The 16,073-nt window shown below is 50.1% G+C and overlaps 7 protein-coding genes across 7 annotated transcripts; 4 read left to right on the top strand and 3 right to left on the bottom strand.

Annotated features, from left to right (window-relative positions):
- Positions 1–83: 83 nt before the first annotated feature.
- Positions 84–2,176, top strand: CTAM01_02593 (CorA-like Mg2+ transporter; the record flags this gene model as incomplete). Its single annotated transcript, XM_060518631.1, has 3 exons — positions 84–212; positions 321–1,522; positions 1,597–2,176. 3 exons carry the CDS (start codon positions 84–86, stop codon positions 2,174–2,176), a joined length of 1,911 nt encoding a protein of 636 aa, XP_060386434.1.
- A 755-nt stretch (positions 2,177–2,931) lies between these two features.
- Positions 2,932–4,435, top strand: CTAM01_02592 (zinc carboxypeptidase; the record flags this gene model as incomplete). The annotated part of the gene is made up of 5 exons (XM_060518630.1): positions 2,932–3,247; positions 3,306–3,535; positions 3,607–3,718; positions 3,783–4,064; positions 4,128–4,435. The coding sequence occupies 5 exons, from the start codon at positions 2,932–2,934 to the stop codon at positions 4,433–4,435; spliced, it is 1,248 nt and encodes a 415-aa protein (XP_060386433.1).
- Positions 4,436–5,639: 1,204 nt separating this feature from the next.
- On the bottom strand, positions 5,640–7,076 carry CTAM01_02591 (uncharacterized protein; the record flags this gene model as incomplete). The annotated part of the gene is made up of 1 exon (XM_060518629.1): positions 5,640–7,076. One exon carries the CDS (start codon positions 7,074–7,076, stop codon positions 5,640–5,642), a length of 1,437 nt encoding a protein of 478 aa, XP_060386432.1.
- Positions 7,077–8,039: 963 nt separating this feature from the next.
- On the bottom strand, positions 8,040–9,448 carry CTAM01_02590 (oxidoreductase; the record flags this gene model as incomplete). The annotated part of the gene is made up of 5 exons (XM_060518628.1): positions 8,040–8,378; positions 8,447–8,679; positions 8,750–8,906; positions 8,977–9,083; positions 9,148–9,448. 5 exons carry the CDS (start codon positions 9,446–9,448, stop codon positions 8,040–8,042), a joined length of 1,137 nt encoding a protein of 378 aa, XP_060386431.1.
- A 1,606-nt stretch (positions 9,449–11,054) lies between these two features.
- Positions 11,055–11,861, bottom strand: CTAM01_02589 (necrosis inducing protein; the record flags this gene model as incomplete). Its single annotated transcript, XM_060518627.1, has 1 exon — positions 11,055–11,861. The coding sequence occupies one exon, from the start codon at positions 11,859–11,861 to the stop codon at positions 11,055–11,057; it is 807 nt and encodes a 268-aa protein (XP_060386430.1).
- A 1,047-nt stretch (positions 11,862–12,908) lies between these two features.
- On the top strand, positions 12,909–13,660 carry CTAM01_02588 (uncharacterized protein; the record flags this gene model as incomplete). Its single annotated transcript, XM_060518626.1, has 3 exons — positions 12,909–12,965; positions 13,040–13,069; positions 13,124–13,660. The coding sequence occupies 3 exons, from the start codon at positions 12,909–12,911 to the stop codon at positions 13,658–13,660; spliced, it is 624 nt and encodes a 207-aa protein (XP_060386429.1).
- Positions 13,661–14,756: 1,096 nt separating this feature from the next.
- CTAM01_02587 (uncharacterized protein) lies at positions 14,757–15,210 on the top strand (the record flags this gene model as incomplete). The annotated part of the gene is made up of 2 exons (XM_060518625.1): positions 14,757–15,022; positions 15,108–15,210. 2 exons carry the CDS (start codon positions 14,757–14,759, stop codon positions 15,208–15,210), a joined length of 369 nt encoding a protein of 122 aa, XP_060386428.1.
- Between the last annotated feature and the right edge of the window lie 863 nt (positions 15,211–16,073).

The following is a 16,073-nucleotide window of genomic DNA, read 5'->3' as shown; positions in this document are numbered from 1 at the left end:
CTTTTCCATTCTCCGACCCCCAAGAGCGACCAACATCGTCACAGCACAGCACTCATCACGGAATCGTTCCTCAATCTATTGGAATGGTCACCGCTTTCGCCAGATCTCACGACCACAAGTCAGTTCGGTCACCTCATTACTCTGATTCAAACATCTGCCAGGATATGGCAAAGCGTACGAAGGAGCGATACCTGCGAGCACACCACTCGAACGTGCGGTAAAGGAACACCTTGGACAAGATCTAGACCCTCGACTTGGCACTAGTACCTCTTCGGCCTTCAATCACATCAAAGAAGAGAGAACATAACGTCATGTCGCAGAAGGAAGACGACAAGTCCATCCGGGGACTCGAAGATGCGACCCTGTTGAGTCCCAACGGAGGCTGTCGGGATGTGGAAAGCATCTCGAGTCCTCGAGGAAGAGAACCCGAACGAGGGACGACCCGTTACGTAGCCAACATGGCCATGTTCGAATCCCCAACTATGCGGCCTCTGAGCAGACGTCCCACCATCGAGTCGAGGCGCACGACGTCGCCGCCCAACTCCGTCAAGGCATTTGCCAATGCGCGCCGCAGAGGACAGGATGTCGAAGCGCACGATCCGAGGGCCTCTTCGCGCAGACCTCAGGCCGAGGTTGAGACTAGCAATGACTATGGCCTCCGGGTATCTCAAAACTATCCCAATAGCATCAGTCGTAGCTTCCACAGCCGCAAAGCTCTTGATCGCGGTGCTCACGAAACCTCTTCGCCCGTGCCGAAGCCCAAGTCATCTCCCGAGGCCGAGGACACCAAGCTCGACAACGTCCAAAAAGATGGGCTCCACATCGACTTTGACTATTTGGAGACATTGATTGACGCTGAGAGTCGCGACCAGTTTGGCAGTTCCGACTTTGTCAATCTTCCGGATAGTTCCATCCCTACCGCTACGCGCATGTTTACCTCCGATGGAGACTTCATCGATGTTGCATCCCAAGCAGCTTCCATCGCGGGAGAGAAGGAGGCGACAGCACCCCAGCAGCCGCTCCCGAGGGCCAGCCAGCACATTGAACAAAGTCGCTTCAACTACTTCTCCTCGGCCTTGGAGTCAACCATTCATGCGGCGGAATTCGGCGACCTCGTCCTCCCAGGCGAGAGCATCAGGTCCTTGTTCGAGATGCCCGAGGCAGAGGCCGATGGTGTCTGGTGGCTTAACATGAACAACCCGACTGGCAGCGAGGTCTGGACGATTTGCAAAGCCTTTGGGATCCACCCACTTACCATTGAGGATATCATCCACCAAGAGAGTCGCGAAAAGATCGAACTCTTTCCGCTGTACTACTTCGCCTGCTTCAGGTCGTTCATCGTCGTCGAGGAAGATAATGAAAAAGACTATCATCCGTTCAACGTTTATGCGGTAGTCTTCAGAGAGGGGATACTCAGCTTCAGCTTCACTGCAAACTCGCACGCATCGAGGGTTCGATTCCGGATTTCGCAATTGAAGGAGCAAGTTTCTCTCAGCAGCGACTGGATCTGCTACGCGTTGATGTAAGTCAAAGCCGCCTCAGATGTCCCTTAAGGAGATTGCTTCTCGTAATGAACCTCATCTGACACCAGCATAGCGATGACATTGTGGACTCTTTTGGACCAGCGATCAACGAGATCGAACGCGAGGCCGATGCGATCGAAGACCAGGTGTTCATCACTCGTGTAGATGATAACCAAGCCTTTCTTCGGAAGATCGGATACACCAGAAAGAACGTGATGAGTCTCATGCGCCTGCTCGGCGGGAAGGCAGACGTGCTTCGTGCTTTCACTAAGAGATGCACTGAAGATTTCGATGTCACGCCGCACATGGACATTGCCCTTTACCTTGGCGATATCCAAGATCACGCGGTGACGATGATGCACAGCCTTGTCCACTTCGACACCATGCTCTCACGATCGCACAGCAACTACCTGGCGCAGCTCTCGATTGACAACATCGATATGGGTAACCGGACGAACGACTTCTTGAGTCGGGTGACGGTCATCGCCACTGTTATTGTTCCTCTCAATGTTGTGTGTGGTCTTTTCGGCATGAACGTCAAGGTCCCTTGGAAGGATACTGACAACCTTAACGCGTTCTTTGGAATCCTGGGCAGCATAACTGCTTTCGCTCTGCTGTCTCTTCTTGTTGCTCGACGTTTTAAATACCTCTGAGAATGATGTCGAGTAATTAGATCTATTTCTTTTCTTATAATACGTATACTCCATAACGTTGCGACAACAAATTCAATTCATTTCACGAACTACACGTGCAAGCAGTCTGCTTACTTCCATCAAGCCTCTTTATGGTCTACTCATGTGAAGTCCACGAAATTACCTTTCTACCACCGGCCTGGAATCTTGTGGTAAAGCGAGATAAATTGGAAGGTACTTGTAACATGTTCGTTGTCAGCTTGTCTCGAAGAAAGAGTATTGGTTGGCACCCGCAGTCTCTTGCATGTCACTATTTACTTACTCACATACCATGGTGCCACCTTCTTGCTCATGTTAACTCCCGTCCAACTCATCTCGGCGGCAATTGCAACTACGATACTTAACCGTGCCTCCCTAATCGCGCGTGGTTTCCCATACCAAGACGCTTTGCAACTTCTTCATCCGGGAAGGCGCTGTGCCAAGCCTTGAGATCTTCCGCCTTGGCAGCTGTCGATGTCACACCAGTTCAATACGTCCTTCCCCAGTCAGACTATCACCTCCCCTTTTGATGTTGCCATGCCATTGTTTTGCGAGGCATATTCCAGTCTGCTAGAAGAGGGGAAGCTGCAGGTGTTTAAGCGACCTTCACGAGCCGCTCATGGTTCTTGCTTCTCGAACTTATAACTGAGGCTCTCAGCTTCGCATGCTTCGCCAAGATTCGATTCGTCGACGTCAAGCCTCTCATTGCCTCATCACTATTTGCACATTATTTCACCATGAAGGCGTCGCTCATCTCAGCTCTTGCCCTGGTTCCTGCGGCTCTGGGCGCGACTGTTCCCAGATCTGCGAAGGTCGACTATACTGGCTTCAAGGGTCTTCGCATCACTCTCCCCGAGGGCTCCGAGAACTTGGCCGACCACATTAACGAGTTAGCTGCGACTATATTGAACCCCGGCGCCAAGGAACAGCTCGATGTCGTCGTATCTCCCGACAATGTCGACGCCATCAGCCAGCTGGCTGTGAACACCACGATTCTCCTTGAGGACGTCGGTGCTGCTTTTGCGGATGAAGATATGGCAACGGTTTATGCTGGTGAGTCTATGGATCATTACCACGAACTGATCTCACCTCATACTCATCGATCCATCAGTCCCCAGCGAAACCTGGTTCACTTCTTATCACAGCTATGCCGACCACTTGACTTTCTTGAGAGACCTCCAGAGCAGCTTTCCTGGCCAATCTGAAATCACTACCGCGGGCTCATCTTTCCAAGGCCGAGCGCTCACCGGCATTCATATCTGGGGAAGCGGCGGCAAAGGGTCCAAGCCGGCTGTTGTTCTCCACGGCACCGTTCACGCTCGCGAGTGGATTAGCACGATGGTGAGTAATAACCACAACATCCACAAGTATTCACTGCAATCTGAGTAATTCTAATCAACACATCATATCAGACTACAGAGTATGTGGCTTGGCAACTTTTGACAAAGTACGCAACAGACTCTGCCATCAAGGCCGTGGTTGATAAGTTTGACTGGTACATCACTCCTGTGGTGAACCCAGATGGTGCGCGCCCCTGCAGAACCTCGCCTGTAAACGAAGAGCAAACTCATTCTTACCATTCTTCCAGGCTTTGTTTACACTCAGTCCACTGACCGTCTCTGGCGCAAAAATCGCCAGACCAACACCGGCAGTTCCTGCATCGGCCGCGACCCCAACCGTAACTGGCCGTATAAGTGGGAGCTGACCGGAGGTGCTTCGACAAGCCCCTGCGCCGAGACTTACAAGGGGGCTGCCGCCGCCGATACCCCAGAAATCAAGGGTCTTAAGGCGCAGATCGACTCTTTGTCTGCTAGCAGGGGTATCACCCTCTACCTCGATGTCCACTCCTACGGACAGTACATCCTTTGGCGTAAGTTCATCCTCTCGATTGATCATGTGAGAGCACAGTTTTAACTCAAATGGTTATACATAGCTTATGGATATGATTGCAACTACGTCGCTCCCGATGACGCTGCGCTACAAAGCATGGCTCAGCGCGGTGCGACCGCTATCCGTGGCGTTTCCGGCACCAGCTACACCATCGGCAATGCTTGCCGTGCTCTGTACGCGACCACAGGCGATAGTACCGACTACGTTCACGGCGTTGGCAAGTCCAAGTACACGTACACCATTGAGCTTAGAGACAGAGGAACCTACGGCTTTTCACTGCCGGCAAGTCAGATCTCGGCTACTGTGAAGGAGACCTGGGCTGGAGTTCTTGCCATGGCCCAAGCTGCATGATGAAGGAACCACCTCGATCACAAGCCCACAAACATAACTTGTGAAGGTGTGAGGCCTCACTTGTTTCAGACAGAGGAAAGTTGAGATAATTGTATAGCTTTGAAAGTATTCGTTGATCCAGCTCTGGAACTAATCAAGTTTGATATGATCGTTGACCTCTGCCCAAGATTCATCTAGATTTGCGTTTGCACTCGGGTGTCCGTCACTCGTCGGGGCGTGAAACGTATGAGTCAGAAGTTCCACCGAGGAGGATACCAGTCGAATGCTTGTCATGTCACATTTGGTTTTGTGTTTCACAGATTTCAGTAAACGAGGCACAAATCTTCCAACTGAGAGTCAATGAGGAACATGAAGGCTGCCAACTCAACTTGACCAAACCTCCTTCGTCAGGTTTTTGAAAATGTCCCCTTTATCCGCCGTGTTATCTAGTTTTTCACCGTATATCAAAAGCGTCTATGGGATGATGGTATCTGTATTCGATAACTTTCTAACTCGTTTGCAGACTACCAAATATGCCACATGTACTAAGTACTTATGAAGGGTACAACGGGAAAATTCTATGACTTACTCATTTCCCTGGATGGCACAACTAAGATAGAGGTATCTGCTAGCATACTAGCAGCTTTCAGTAATCAGGCGACCAGCTATCATCTCGGGGGTGGTATGTGTGGTAGGTGGTATGACATTCATGTGCGTCTGCAGAAGTGTGTATTTCGCAAGATCCTTCAGAAACATCCGAAACCATCAAAGATGATTGAGTGGGGGACCCTTCAGCTTAGCTTCCTACTCCATGACCACCGACCCAACAATTAGCACGGCCAAGAGATTCCAGCGCTTGGCTACTGAATCAGGAGCAACATAGCTAGCACAATCACTGAGTACTGATCCGTGAAGACGAAGGCAAAGTTAAGCTGGTTCCAAAGCCACGGCACACATATCATACTTGGTCTTAAAAGCCCAGGAATTGTCTTGCTATTTGTTTCAGCTGTCATGTTACATGATTGTATTCTCGAAGAGTGAAGCTACACTCAGATGACGTGACCGAGTAACTGGAGTTGCATAGGCCATCTCTCGTCTAACCAGAGGGTGGTCTACGAAGAGGGCTGCAGAATGATCCTTCTGTAGGTCACGAGAGGGATATCTCTATTGTCCCGAACAGAGAGTATGAGATGCATCGTCTATCCATTCAAGGTCAGCATTGAACTCAAATCTCATTTGTTATCAAAGACTTTGGAATGCCATAACACAGATAAAGACTTGCCTGATTCTTGAGTGGCTCAACCCTCACGACGCTGCCATCCGCAGTCAAGTTTGCGATATCCATGTTCTGACTGACCAAGGGAATAGTGAACCCTTCCAAGTCCCTACCAGTCGCTTCGCGATAATGGAACCATTCAAAAGACAGGGCATCGGAGTCTGGGTCCCAGCTCTCAGCCGCATCAAAGACCAGGCTTTCACCAAACTGGTACTCAACTTGGAAACTTGACGGCCCGCAAGAACCATTGACAACAGCGACCGGCTGGTGGTTGTTTTCGCCAAATTCCCTGTTGACAGTCCACTGCATCCGGGAAGCAAAATCGTGCTGAAAATCCTCTCTCCATCGCCAAATGGTCGCGTATTTGCTTGAGAACGCCTCCCCATTCGCGCCACGGACATAATCCGCAGTATCGCTGTACAACCTGCGGCCCCCATCTGCTGTAGATGTGTCTAGCAAGGAGTATCGGCCGCCCCAACCACCCCACTGAGGATTGTCAATATCTCCGAGTCCATTTTGGACGAGGGACAAAAAGGCAGGGGTGTCGCCCTCCATGATGAAGGTCCAGTTGAGGTAGTGCGAACCTAGAGGTCCGATGCGGATGTGCTTCTGCAGCCAATCGTTGGAGACAATTTCCGTGGTCGGACCACCTTTATCAAAGTGGCGATACTCTTCTCCCGAAATGCCGATCCACGTCGGTTGCGTGTATTCGTTCCAGCCGTGAAGAGAGACAATGTAGAACAACTTGGGGAACCGATCGCGAATCCAAGGCCCGGCATCATCTTGGTCTGAGATTGAGTAGACTCGGAGAGTGTCAACGAATTTGCTGACAGCATCAGCCTCGCGCGTTGACGAAACGTGTTGAAGGGCTTCAGCCAGAACAGCTGCTCCGCCCCAGACTGACACCCATAGCGGATCAGTGTCGCTCGATTCGTCGGCGGCTTGGACTAGGGCTACAGCTGCGCTGCTCAAGTTGTTCTGCTTGAGGGACGCAAGACCATAAACCGCGTGGCCACTGGACACCTTGCCCAAAAGATCCTCGGCCGAGGGATAAGTAGCGTCGGCAGGTACATTGCTGTTGAGGTTATCGACCACCTCGCCATACCCTCGGATGACCTCCTGGATGGTATCGGCATCCGTACGGTTTCGCAGCCAGGTCGAAGTTATCGCTGCAATGCCTTGGATGTCTAACTCGTTTGCGTAGGTAAGGAAACGGACGAGGCTCATCTGGTCGTCTGGCTCATTGCTCATGTCGGTGAGGACAAAGACACGGTGCTTGTGTTCGTATCGAGAGTACTCGCATTGTTTGCTGGCAAAGACTAGGGACGCAAGGATCGAGAAGAGAAAGTAAGCCAGCCAGAATGGCTGCTTCCATGCGGGCGTCATGACGAAGAGACTAGCCGGATGCGAGAACAAGTTTAGGTCTGAGTCTTGCAACAGACTGCTGGTAATTGAGTGCTTGTTTCGATCTAATGTCTTCGCGTTGAGCAAGTCTATGTCCTAGAAGCAAGTAAGGTTAAATATAAGCTTGGAGTATATACGATTCCCCATTCCAAGGGATACCAATACTCTTTTGGGGCTAAGAAATCGGTTTGTCAACACTTTATAGGCAACTTGAGCCGATCAAGCATCAGATCGAACACCATCATGACTGCGTTCAGAGGCAATTGCTGCCCACATACGATCTTTTTTTCATCAATCAAGTGGTTCGACTTGACCGATCGAGTAGCCAGCTAGCAAAACCTCTACCTCGCTTTCAAAATACGATGCCCCCGTGGATATTATGCCCGCAAATAGCTCAGGGTTACATTACATGACAATCGAGTACAGATCGTGCACCCCGCCAAACGCGGGGTATACACGTATTAAATACCCTAGATCCGCAAAAGAGGCAATACAGGGTGCTTATGATTTCCTACTTTGGCCAACCAGGGCTTCACTTACGTGATGGTCCAAGACCTTAAGCGGGCTCTCCGGAGCCGAATTCTGCCGTCTGGAATCCTAGTATAACTCCACGATTGGTGTCTGCCCCCATTGTAAAACCTGGTGTGGGACACCGTGAGCCTCCGCGGAGAAGCTCGGAAGCCGGTCCCCGGAGTCAAGACGACCGATCATTTGTCAAATTCCACGCCCTTGATTGCTGCATGTGAGGGTTTCTAATGCTTGACGATTTCAAGTTCTAACATCGAATTCATTTTCATATTGTAATGCCACGACTGGAAGACAATAACACGATGGTTCGATGAAGTCTCCCACATGTCAAAACAGTTCAGTTACCCGAGTGTCGTCATACAATAATTCTGTACTTATGATTACTACGCCCAGAAATTGAGCTATTGGGTAATAGCTTTACTTCCATGCAATAGTCGCTCCAGAGTTGTGAGACTCCCTTGCGAGTTCGATAATCCTGATCGCATCTCGAGACTGCCTCGCCTTGACCTCCAATTCGGCTTTACCGTTGATGGCATCTGCGAGGTTCTCATAAATGCCCAGCCACCGCCCCGTGATAGTTGGGACTCGCCCAACATACTTTTTCGTCGCCTCATTGAACTTCTGCTCCTTGCTGAATTCCCTGTATGTCGTCAAAGTGCCATAAACCTCCGCAGGCTCTTCGCCGAAGCCAGGCTCCAATGGCTTGCGACCCTCTGCAATTTGCTCTTCTTGAGGGCATGTGCTTCTTTGTTGGAACTGGGAGAGCCGATTAGTCAATCAAACTCTTCTTGTAGACCTTGTTGCAACTCCAGAAGCAGACTTACCTTGAGCCAAGAGCCCTTGGTGCCTCGAATGAAGTGCTTCAACTGTTGCGACATGGGCGTGGTGACTGATGTCTTCACGGTGACAAGGAGGTCTTTCTGAGGCCCTTCGTATTGCAAGACAATTGTAAAAGAGTCCTCAACCTCGCTCTCAATGCCTCTTTGAGCTCTGAAGAAGCCTGTTACGGACTTGGGACGACCGAACAGTGTGACAGCCTGGTCAATACTGTGTGTTCCTAAGAGGATGCAAGATTGCAGTTAGACAAGGGTGATCAAAGTTGAGCGAAAGATCCAAGAAATGCATACCCAGACCAAAGGCCATACCATCTCCAGGAGTGTACTCCTTTTTGGTCATTCCAGAGAGCCAAGGAGGCGACTCGAAGTCATAGTGAATTTCTGCCTCTTTGATATCGCCCAACGCATCCTCTTTGATGAGTTTTCTCAACGTCTGGAAGTCACCATCCTGCAATCTGTTTAGTAACTGCGCGGACACGTAATAGGAGCAAAATAATCATGAATGAGAGGTGACTTACCCATCTCCGGTTTTGGAAGCACGAGAGAATCAGCCCCTTGCTCTCTGCAAGTTTTATGACACGGTCTGCCTCCTCAGACGATCTCGCAAATGGCTTGTCGGCAATTGCTGTGTGCGGGGGTCAGATTCAACATCATGATGCGGAGAGCCTGGGCTCCGGGTTAGGACATACCATGTTTTCCAGCTCGCAAGGCTTTCTCAGCAAACGAAGCATGAGTATCCGTATGTGTTGCGACAACGATAAGTTGTGTATCAGGATCAGCGAAGAACTCCTCCTCTGTGCGATAGTGCCTGATGTTAGGGAAGTCGACTTTGCAGTGGGAGCCAGGTGCCGCCGAAGACAGGTCTTTGGGAGCCTCTGCTCGTTGAAGGATGGCGATCACTTGGTAGTCATTATTGGCGGTGATGAAGGGCAGGTGGAAGTTCTTGGCGGCGAAGCCATAGCCCACAACACCAACTTTGATGGTGGACATGATGAAGGTGAGAAGTCTGTCGCTTAGGTGGAAGTTGCAACGTAATACTGAGCAACGTGAGTTCGAACGTAGGGACGAGCTCAAGCTTTCCGCATGGAAATTCTGGCTTCACAGATAATGAGCGTCTGATGACCAAGGTATTTATGTCGTGACCGTGGTGCGGGGCACCGCCGCAATTAAGCCCGGCGATATTGGAGGATGGGCTTGGGGGAATTGGCGCAACGCCAAAGCCGATACTCCGCGGGTATACTCCACAACGGCACTTGCAACTCGAAGTCTCAAACGCACCTCTCGACGTTTTTGAAGTCAGATTACTAATTGAGTGTGTCTACGTTTTTGGCGTTGAGCGCGCGATTCTGCTAACTGTGAAGAAGTCAATCTACATATAGGTACTAGCACGGTGCAGCAGACGACGTCGATGTCTCTCTCTGCCAAGCTGTCTGGCAAAGCGATCCACACTGGCAACGTCCAACTGTTAAACTTGCCTAAAGAAGCAGGTCACTGATGTCATGAATGGATGACAACATGGCCATATCCGATGATCAACCGGCACAATACTCATAACCCGACATCAGTCGACCATATTGCGATGCATGGCGAAGCGAAACCTGTTCACAGAAGTTGTGGCTTATTTCGTAGGAAAGGTACTGAGTGATTATGTTAATAGGTGTGTGACACAGGGAAGAAGCTCACAGAGGCTAACTGCTGTTAGGGTCTAAAAGATGAATTACTAAAATCTACCCCTCCCTCGAGGCGTACTACTAGCGCTCTATATATACCTAAGCTACTCCTTTATTACTTAGTCCCCCTCCTCATACCCCTTAAGCTATCCCTTAACCGACGGGGTCTAACCGGCGAGGCCTGACAGATTGCTGGCAAAGGCGTCGCCGTCTTATGTTCTCATCGATGGCTGCCCGCCCGTAAATCTCGGCAGATCTACAATTGCGAGGACATCACCTTGTCGCTGCTTCATCTAGACATAGGTGCCTGTGGGTTGCTCCTCCTATCCGTAGCGTAAAAGTCGTACGCGGTGGCTGAGTATTTCCACGGACAAGTAGATAGCTTCATGTCGGCATCGGACATCATGACAAGATTGTGACATTGTCACAAATTTGGAAGTTCCCCCAGCGGCCTTAAGGGGCTCTGGCACTTGAATTCAGAGGTCTGCGCGCTATCGAATCCAATTTTAGCGATTAACCTAGGGCTTCTTTTAGCATGCAATAACTTTTCAGGGCTACCATCCCCGATTATAGCTGCATCTAGTGCACGCCGACTCAAGGACACATTACGCATCTCAATCTAAGTCTGTACCTGAACAGAGCCCTAGGGCGCCCAGTAATTTACGCGATTTTGTCCTTGACTTTTTGAATCAATATTTTGTCAATTCGAAGGCTAAGTATACTTTGCTCATGAGTCGAATTGGACTAATTGGGTGTACTAGTAGGGAAAGGCAATCATCATGTAAGGTACCGTCGACATTCGCAAAGTACACAGCTGCAAAAGAAATACATTTAAGAGGCACAGACCGCGAGCCTTTGAAGATTACTATGTCACTGCTGTTCTACCTACTATCAAGAATAAAATCCATTACCAGTATTTAGTAGTTTTACTGCCTTTTGTAGGGAGTAGGTGTGTAAGTGGGATCCGCCGGGAAGGAAGAGATAGGAATCTCTGGTCCATCTTCCACAGGGTCAGTGTTTGGGTCGCTTGACACGCCCGTGGAGGAAGCCTCCGGTGTTGAAGGCGTAGTGGGGGTCGCAATAATTCCGCAGTTCGTGTCAGGCTCGGCCGGAAGATTGGCGTAAAAGTCCGCGTTGTAAGCTGCGTCAAGAGAGGCTTGAATGTTGGCATCGGTGAATGGACAGCGGGCATGTTCGTAACGGAAGGCATTGAACTGCGACATGGCCGCCGGCGACAGCTTACTCCAGCTGATCAGCGGCGGGCTGAGTCCGTACTGAGCATTGTTTGCCGAAGGGAAGACGTTGACCTGGCCGTCGTAACCCACGATGGCGTGAGTGTTGGTAGCGCCTGTTCCGCTGTCTCCAGAGGCAAAGATCGTCGACGTGGTAAGGCCTTTGTCGTATGTTTCTGTACCGGTAGAATAGCTGATGCCCGCAATATCGTAGTTGCCAGCAGCGGCGTTGCAGGTCTCGGTGTGTAGCCAGACCACTGTAGTGAGGTACCAATGCCTGTGGTTCTCGGTCTTGGTCTGGATCTTGGGAAGATACCACGAGTAGAGAACGGCCGGACGCCCATTCGAGGTTCCAACTCGGGAGTAGATTTGACCCTTGGCAGAGTCCCGACAATCACCTCCACTCTTGCCCGTAGGTTTGAGGCCGCGCCTGGAGAGAGGATCGATGAGAACGAAGCCAACGGAAGACAAGTCGAGAGGACACGTACCCGTGGAAGCCATCTTTATCCACAGCTGCATACGGGAAGCATCCGCTACCGTCGTTCAGCCAAGGCTTGAAACGAAGTTCGATGTCGCCTGGGGTGCCATCGGCCGTTTGCTGCTGAAAAGCCGCAATTTAGTCATGGTTCTTCCACTGATTATTCAAGGAAACGTCCTTCTCCCGTGGCGACAGGACTGCGCCAGCCGTCAGCGTGGCTAGTCCAAGCAAAGACGAGAAAAACGAGTGGCGCATAATTAGTGGCTATGATATTAACGAAAGACTAGAGCTGTATGATGTTGGTTCTTTCAAGTCTAGCCTGGGGGGAGAAAGCTAGATCATATAGCCTACTCAACCACCCCCAGCGACGGAGTTGTCGGTTCCTTGATCTTTGCAAACAAGAGAGCGATTTGACATCGGAGAAACCGAACACTGCTTGACAACAGTTGACTCGTTGAGCCTGCAACTGGGCCAGTTAATTAAACATGATAGTTCATATAAATAGAATTTACGGTTCACAACGCAGTTGGGACATGTTCGTCCCGTCTCTTCCATGCCAAGGATCTACAACATCGTGCCAAATATAGTGAACTGGCCTGACTCAGTGCATTCAATGTCCCACTTGCTGAGATCCACGACGACCCAAAGCGCTCTTTCTCTTGCAACCAAATGCAACTGGCAACTGACTGCAAGAGACTGTGGAAAGGGATCGGAATATTGAAGTCGAAGTGATAGCTCACATCAAGCGACTCAGCAAGGGAGTTCCGAGTTGACAACCCACCATTAGTCTATATGCATAAACAACTCAAGCTCTTCAATTTTCTGTGACAAGACCTGCCCCACTATATTCTCCTATTCCTCAAGAAACAGGACTGATTAAGGTTTCGGTGTGCCCGACAACTCTTTGTGGCGATCAAGTTCAGAGAATGAGGATATATACCCTTTCATTGAACAAGTATCTCCAAGTGGTAGATATCAAGAAACCAGCTCTTCAATTCGACTCTCCATACAGCCTGCCATCGCGCAGCCAACACTCATTGGCTTAATTTGTATTACACTCGCTTATCAAAATGCTTTCAAGTAATTTCCCTGCCATTCTTCTGGCACTCGGCTCCATTGTGACCCTAGTATGTTGCCCCAGGACAAAAGATCTCCACTCTCAACCGGGCCATCATCTTACTAAAGTAATCCTGCGCGATAGATCTCTGGCCAACCTGTCCGACCATTCGCTGTAAGTGTTTCGGCAAGCCTTTGCTTCAGAACCAATTGACTAATTCCCATGCAGGGAAACCGTGCTTACGCCGTTGACGCCGAAGCTGATGAGACTGGCAACCGATGGGCTTTCTCTGTTTACGCGGACGGCTACACTGCTCGGGATGAGGAGGGCAACACCTCGCCTGTTGATACCTTGCTCGTTAACAAGGTGTCCAAGCGCTTGACTGTCATTAAGGCCATGAACGGATTCGACACCACCACGCCCCGCCTCAAGATGCGACAGGTTCTCAAGGAATGCTGGAAGATGACTGGCCTTCAGCCCTCAGAGCTGAAGGAGGTCTTGGGCTACCAGATTGAGAACGACGACATGAACAAAGCCCTGGGCGAGTGCCGTATCAAGATTGGCCTGAGACCTACTGCATCCTTCGAGATTTCCAGCAAGGAGACGAACGCGAACCGCAAATGGTGCTGGGAGAGGCTCGGAACAACTATCTTCTCTTCGGCAATCAGAGGTTCGATTGCGGACTTTTCTATCAACAAGCAGCTCATTCAGATCAAGGTGGACAATGGTGGAAAGTGGGATCACGTCTATTATGAGTTCTCGTGAATAAGCCAAGGTGTTTTCGAGGGGTTTGTTTACTCCTTCGGGACCTCGACGAAGGCGGTATCTCGAGTGTTAGCCTGCGGGTGTCCATGCACCCGTCGAGGGAAATAATCCAGCGTTAATAAATCTGCTGTTGGAAAACCATGCTCAGGTCACAAGTAGTTGCTTTGACTTTCACAAGCTCAACAAAGTTTGCTTGTCTGTCTGTGCAGGGAGCTAGGTTTTGCCCTACGATGTTGGCGCTGAGACCTATGCCAGCTCAAGGCTGACCCGCGGGGGGGAGGGGGGGTCGGAGCCATTTTGACAAGCCCATATACCTAGTATGTACGACTGAGTCCCTGATGAACCACTCAACCATAAGTGCATGTTGTCGGAATAATCATTATAACCTTTCCGCATGGCCGTACTAGTTTGGAGTAAAACGCAGGTCCAGAATTGGTCAATGTGCCGGTGGGATGGTTTTGTTTAGTGCGTCAAGCTGGGTAAATTTGCCGAATTAGACTTAGACTTTAGGTTTAAGGTCCACATCTGTTCGCATCGGATGGCGGGCCGCAAATGGTTTAGCCTCTGATTAACACAAGCCATTCTACACATCTTCAATAGAACCAGTTGATTCCTTTTGATGCTGACCTCACATGCTGCGAGCTCCTGATCGAATACAAACAATTATTGTCGCAAGATAATCTGATCGACTAACCAGACTTGGCATACCATTTCCAAACGCTAACTACCTAGCTTACTTAGCATGGGGAATATAGGAAGACCTTCGGGTGGGTGCTTTACTTGCAAGGAGAGAAAAGTCAAGGTACGTGGGGATGCAATGATTCAGTATGATTTTGGCATCCTTTGCCACATAGAAACAAGTGACTCATGTGACTTGTGCATTCAGTGCGATGAAGAGAAACCAACTTGCAAGAAATGCAGATTAAGCAAGCGAACTTGTAAGGGATACCGGGACACATGGCAGACTTTCCACCGAGAAGAAAACTTCCATGTTGCCCAGCTGGTTCATATCAGAGTCACGAAGAAGTTGAAGGAAAGGCAGCAGCGGGCTACGGAACCAACAATTCCCCGTCAAGTACAACCCGATCAAGGGACAATGATCCTGAACCACTTCTATCGCGACTATTCCGAAGACTCCGGCATTGCCTTTTTCAGCATGTTGCCGGCCATATCTTCCGCAACCCCTGCCGATTGCTTCCTCGACGCTTTGAAAGCCACAGCACTTGCCAGTTCCTCACGGCAGTTGACCCAATGCGGACTCATGGTGCAAGCCAGAAGCCACTATGGAAGGGCAATTATGGGCCTCAACGATGCCTTGAAGAACCCCACTGTGGGACAAGATGACTCTGTGATGGCCGCATTGTTCATCCTAGGTCTCTTCGAGGTAAGCCGTGTCCCTTTCTCGTCTATGACTCAACGAGATCATATCTGACATCTACGTAATTAGGCTATCGGTGCGCAGCCACAGAGCAGACTCGTGGATACCGAGGCCACTTGCCACCCACATTCTCGAGGCGCCCTGGCTCTTCTACAACATAGATCATCCTTGAAACTAGAGAGTGACTTGGACAGAGTAGTGTTGAAATTCTTCAGTCATGTCGCGGTAAGGGAAATTCGTCTATCTTCAGAAGCATGGACAACTCATCACTGACGACCCATGTCCCGAGAGGTAGTTGATGGAATACTTTATGAGCCCCCCAGGCTTTGCGCCACTTTGGATCACGCTGTCTAAATTCGGAACATCCTGGGCTAATGGACCAATTCTCGAACCCGTAATGAGTCGGGCTGTGGAATTCAAAGCATCAGCCGAAAGACTAATATCCCACCCGAGTAGCAGTTCGGGTCCGACTGTTGATGAACTCCTTGGACCGGGGCTCGAAATTATTGAGGACCTTGCGGACGCAGCTTCATCGCTTGACTCGACAAGCAATCTTGCATCAAAGAAAACGGCTTTCAATGATCTCATTAATACAACTTCGCATCCAAACATCATCATAGCATCCTGTCTCTATTTGACAGTGAAATTGCAACTCACAGAGCTGATGCTCAGTATGATCATCACGGCCGAGGAACATTCAGAAGTCGGGGACGAGCTTCGTAGTCTCACAGAGCATGGAAGCGAAAACGTGAGGCAGATATGTGAGAAAATCTCTGCCATTTTCGTAGATGGTCATCCTGGAGTCGAGCAGTATCAAGGATGGCCGTTTAGGGCGTGGTGCATGCTTTGGCCCATGGCGGCAATCATGAACTCGTGCTTGGCAGGAGAAGAAACGAGGGGTTGGGTCAAGAGCAAACTTTGCCATGTCGGAAAATTGACGGGATTTGGACTGATGACAATTATTGCTAGCATGTGAGGTTGAAACATGTACTCGGCGCCACGCCAGACTACTGTCGTCGACGTTTATTGCTCGAC

Source organism: Colletotrichum tamarilloi, assembly GCF_030869305.1.
Source record: "Colletotrichum tamarilloi strain Tom-12 chromosome Unknown Scaffold_6.1, whole genome shotgun sequence".
Classification (NCBI taxonomy): Eukaryota; Fungi; Ascomycota; class Sordariomycetes; order Glomerellales; family Glomerellaceae; genus Colletotrichum; species Colletotrichum tamarilloi.
Note: the sequence above shows the minus strand (reverse complement) of the source record. Positions and strands in the feature narration are given on the sequence as shown.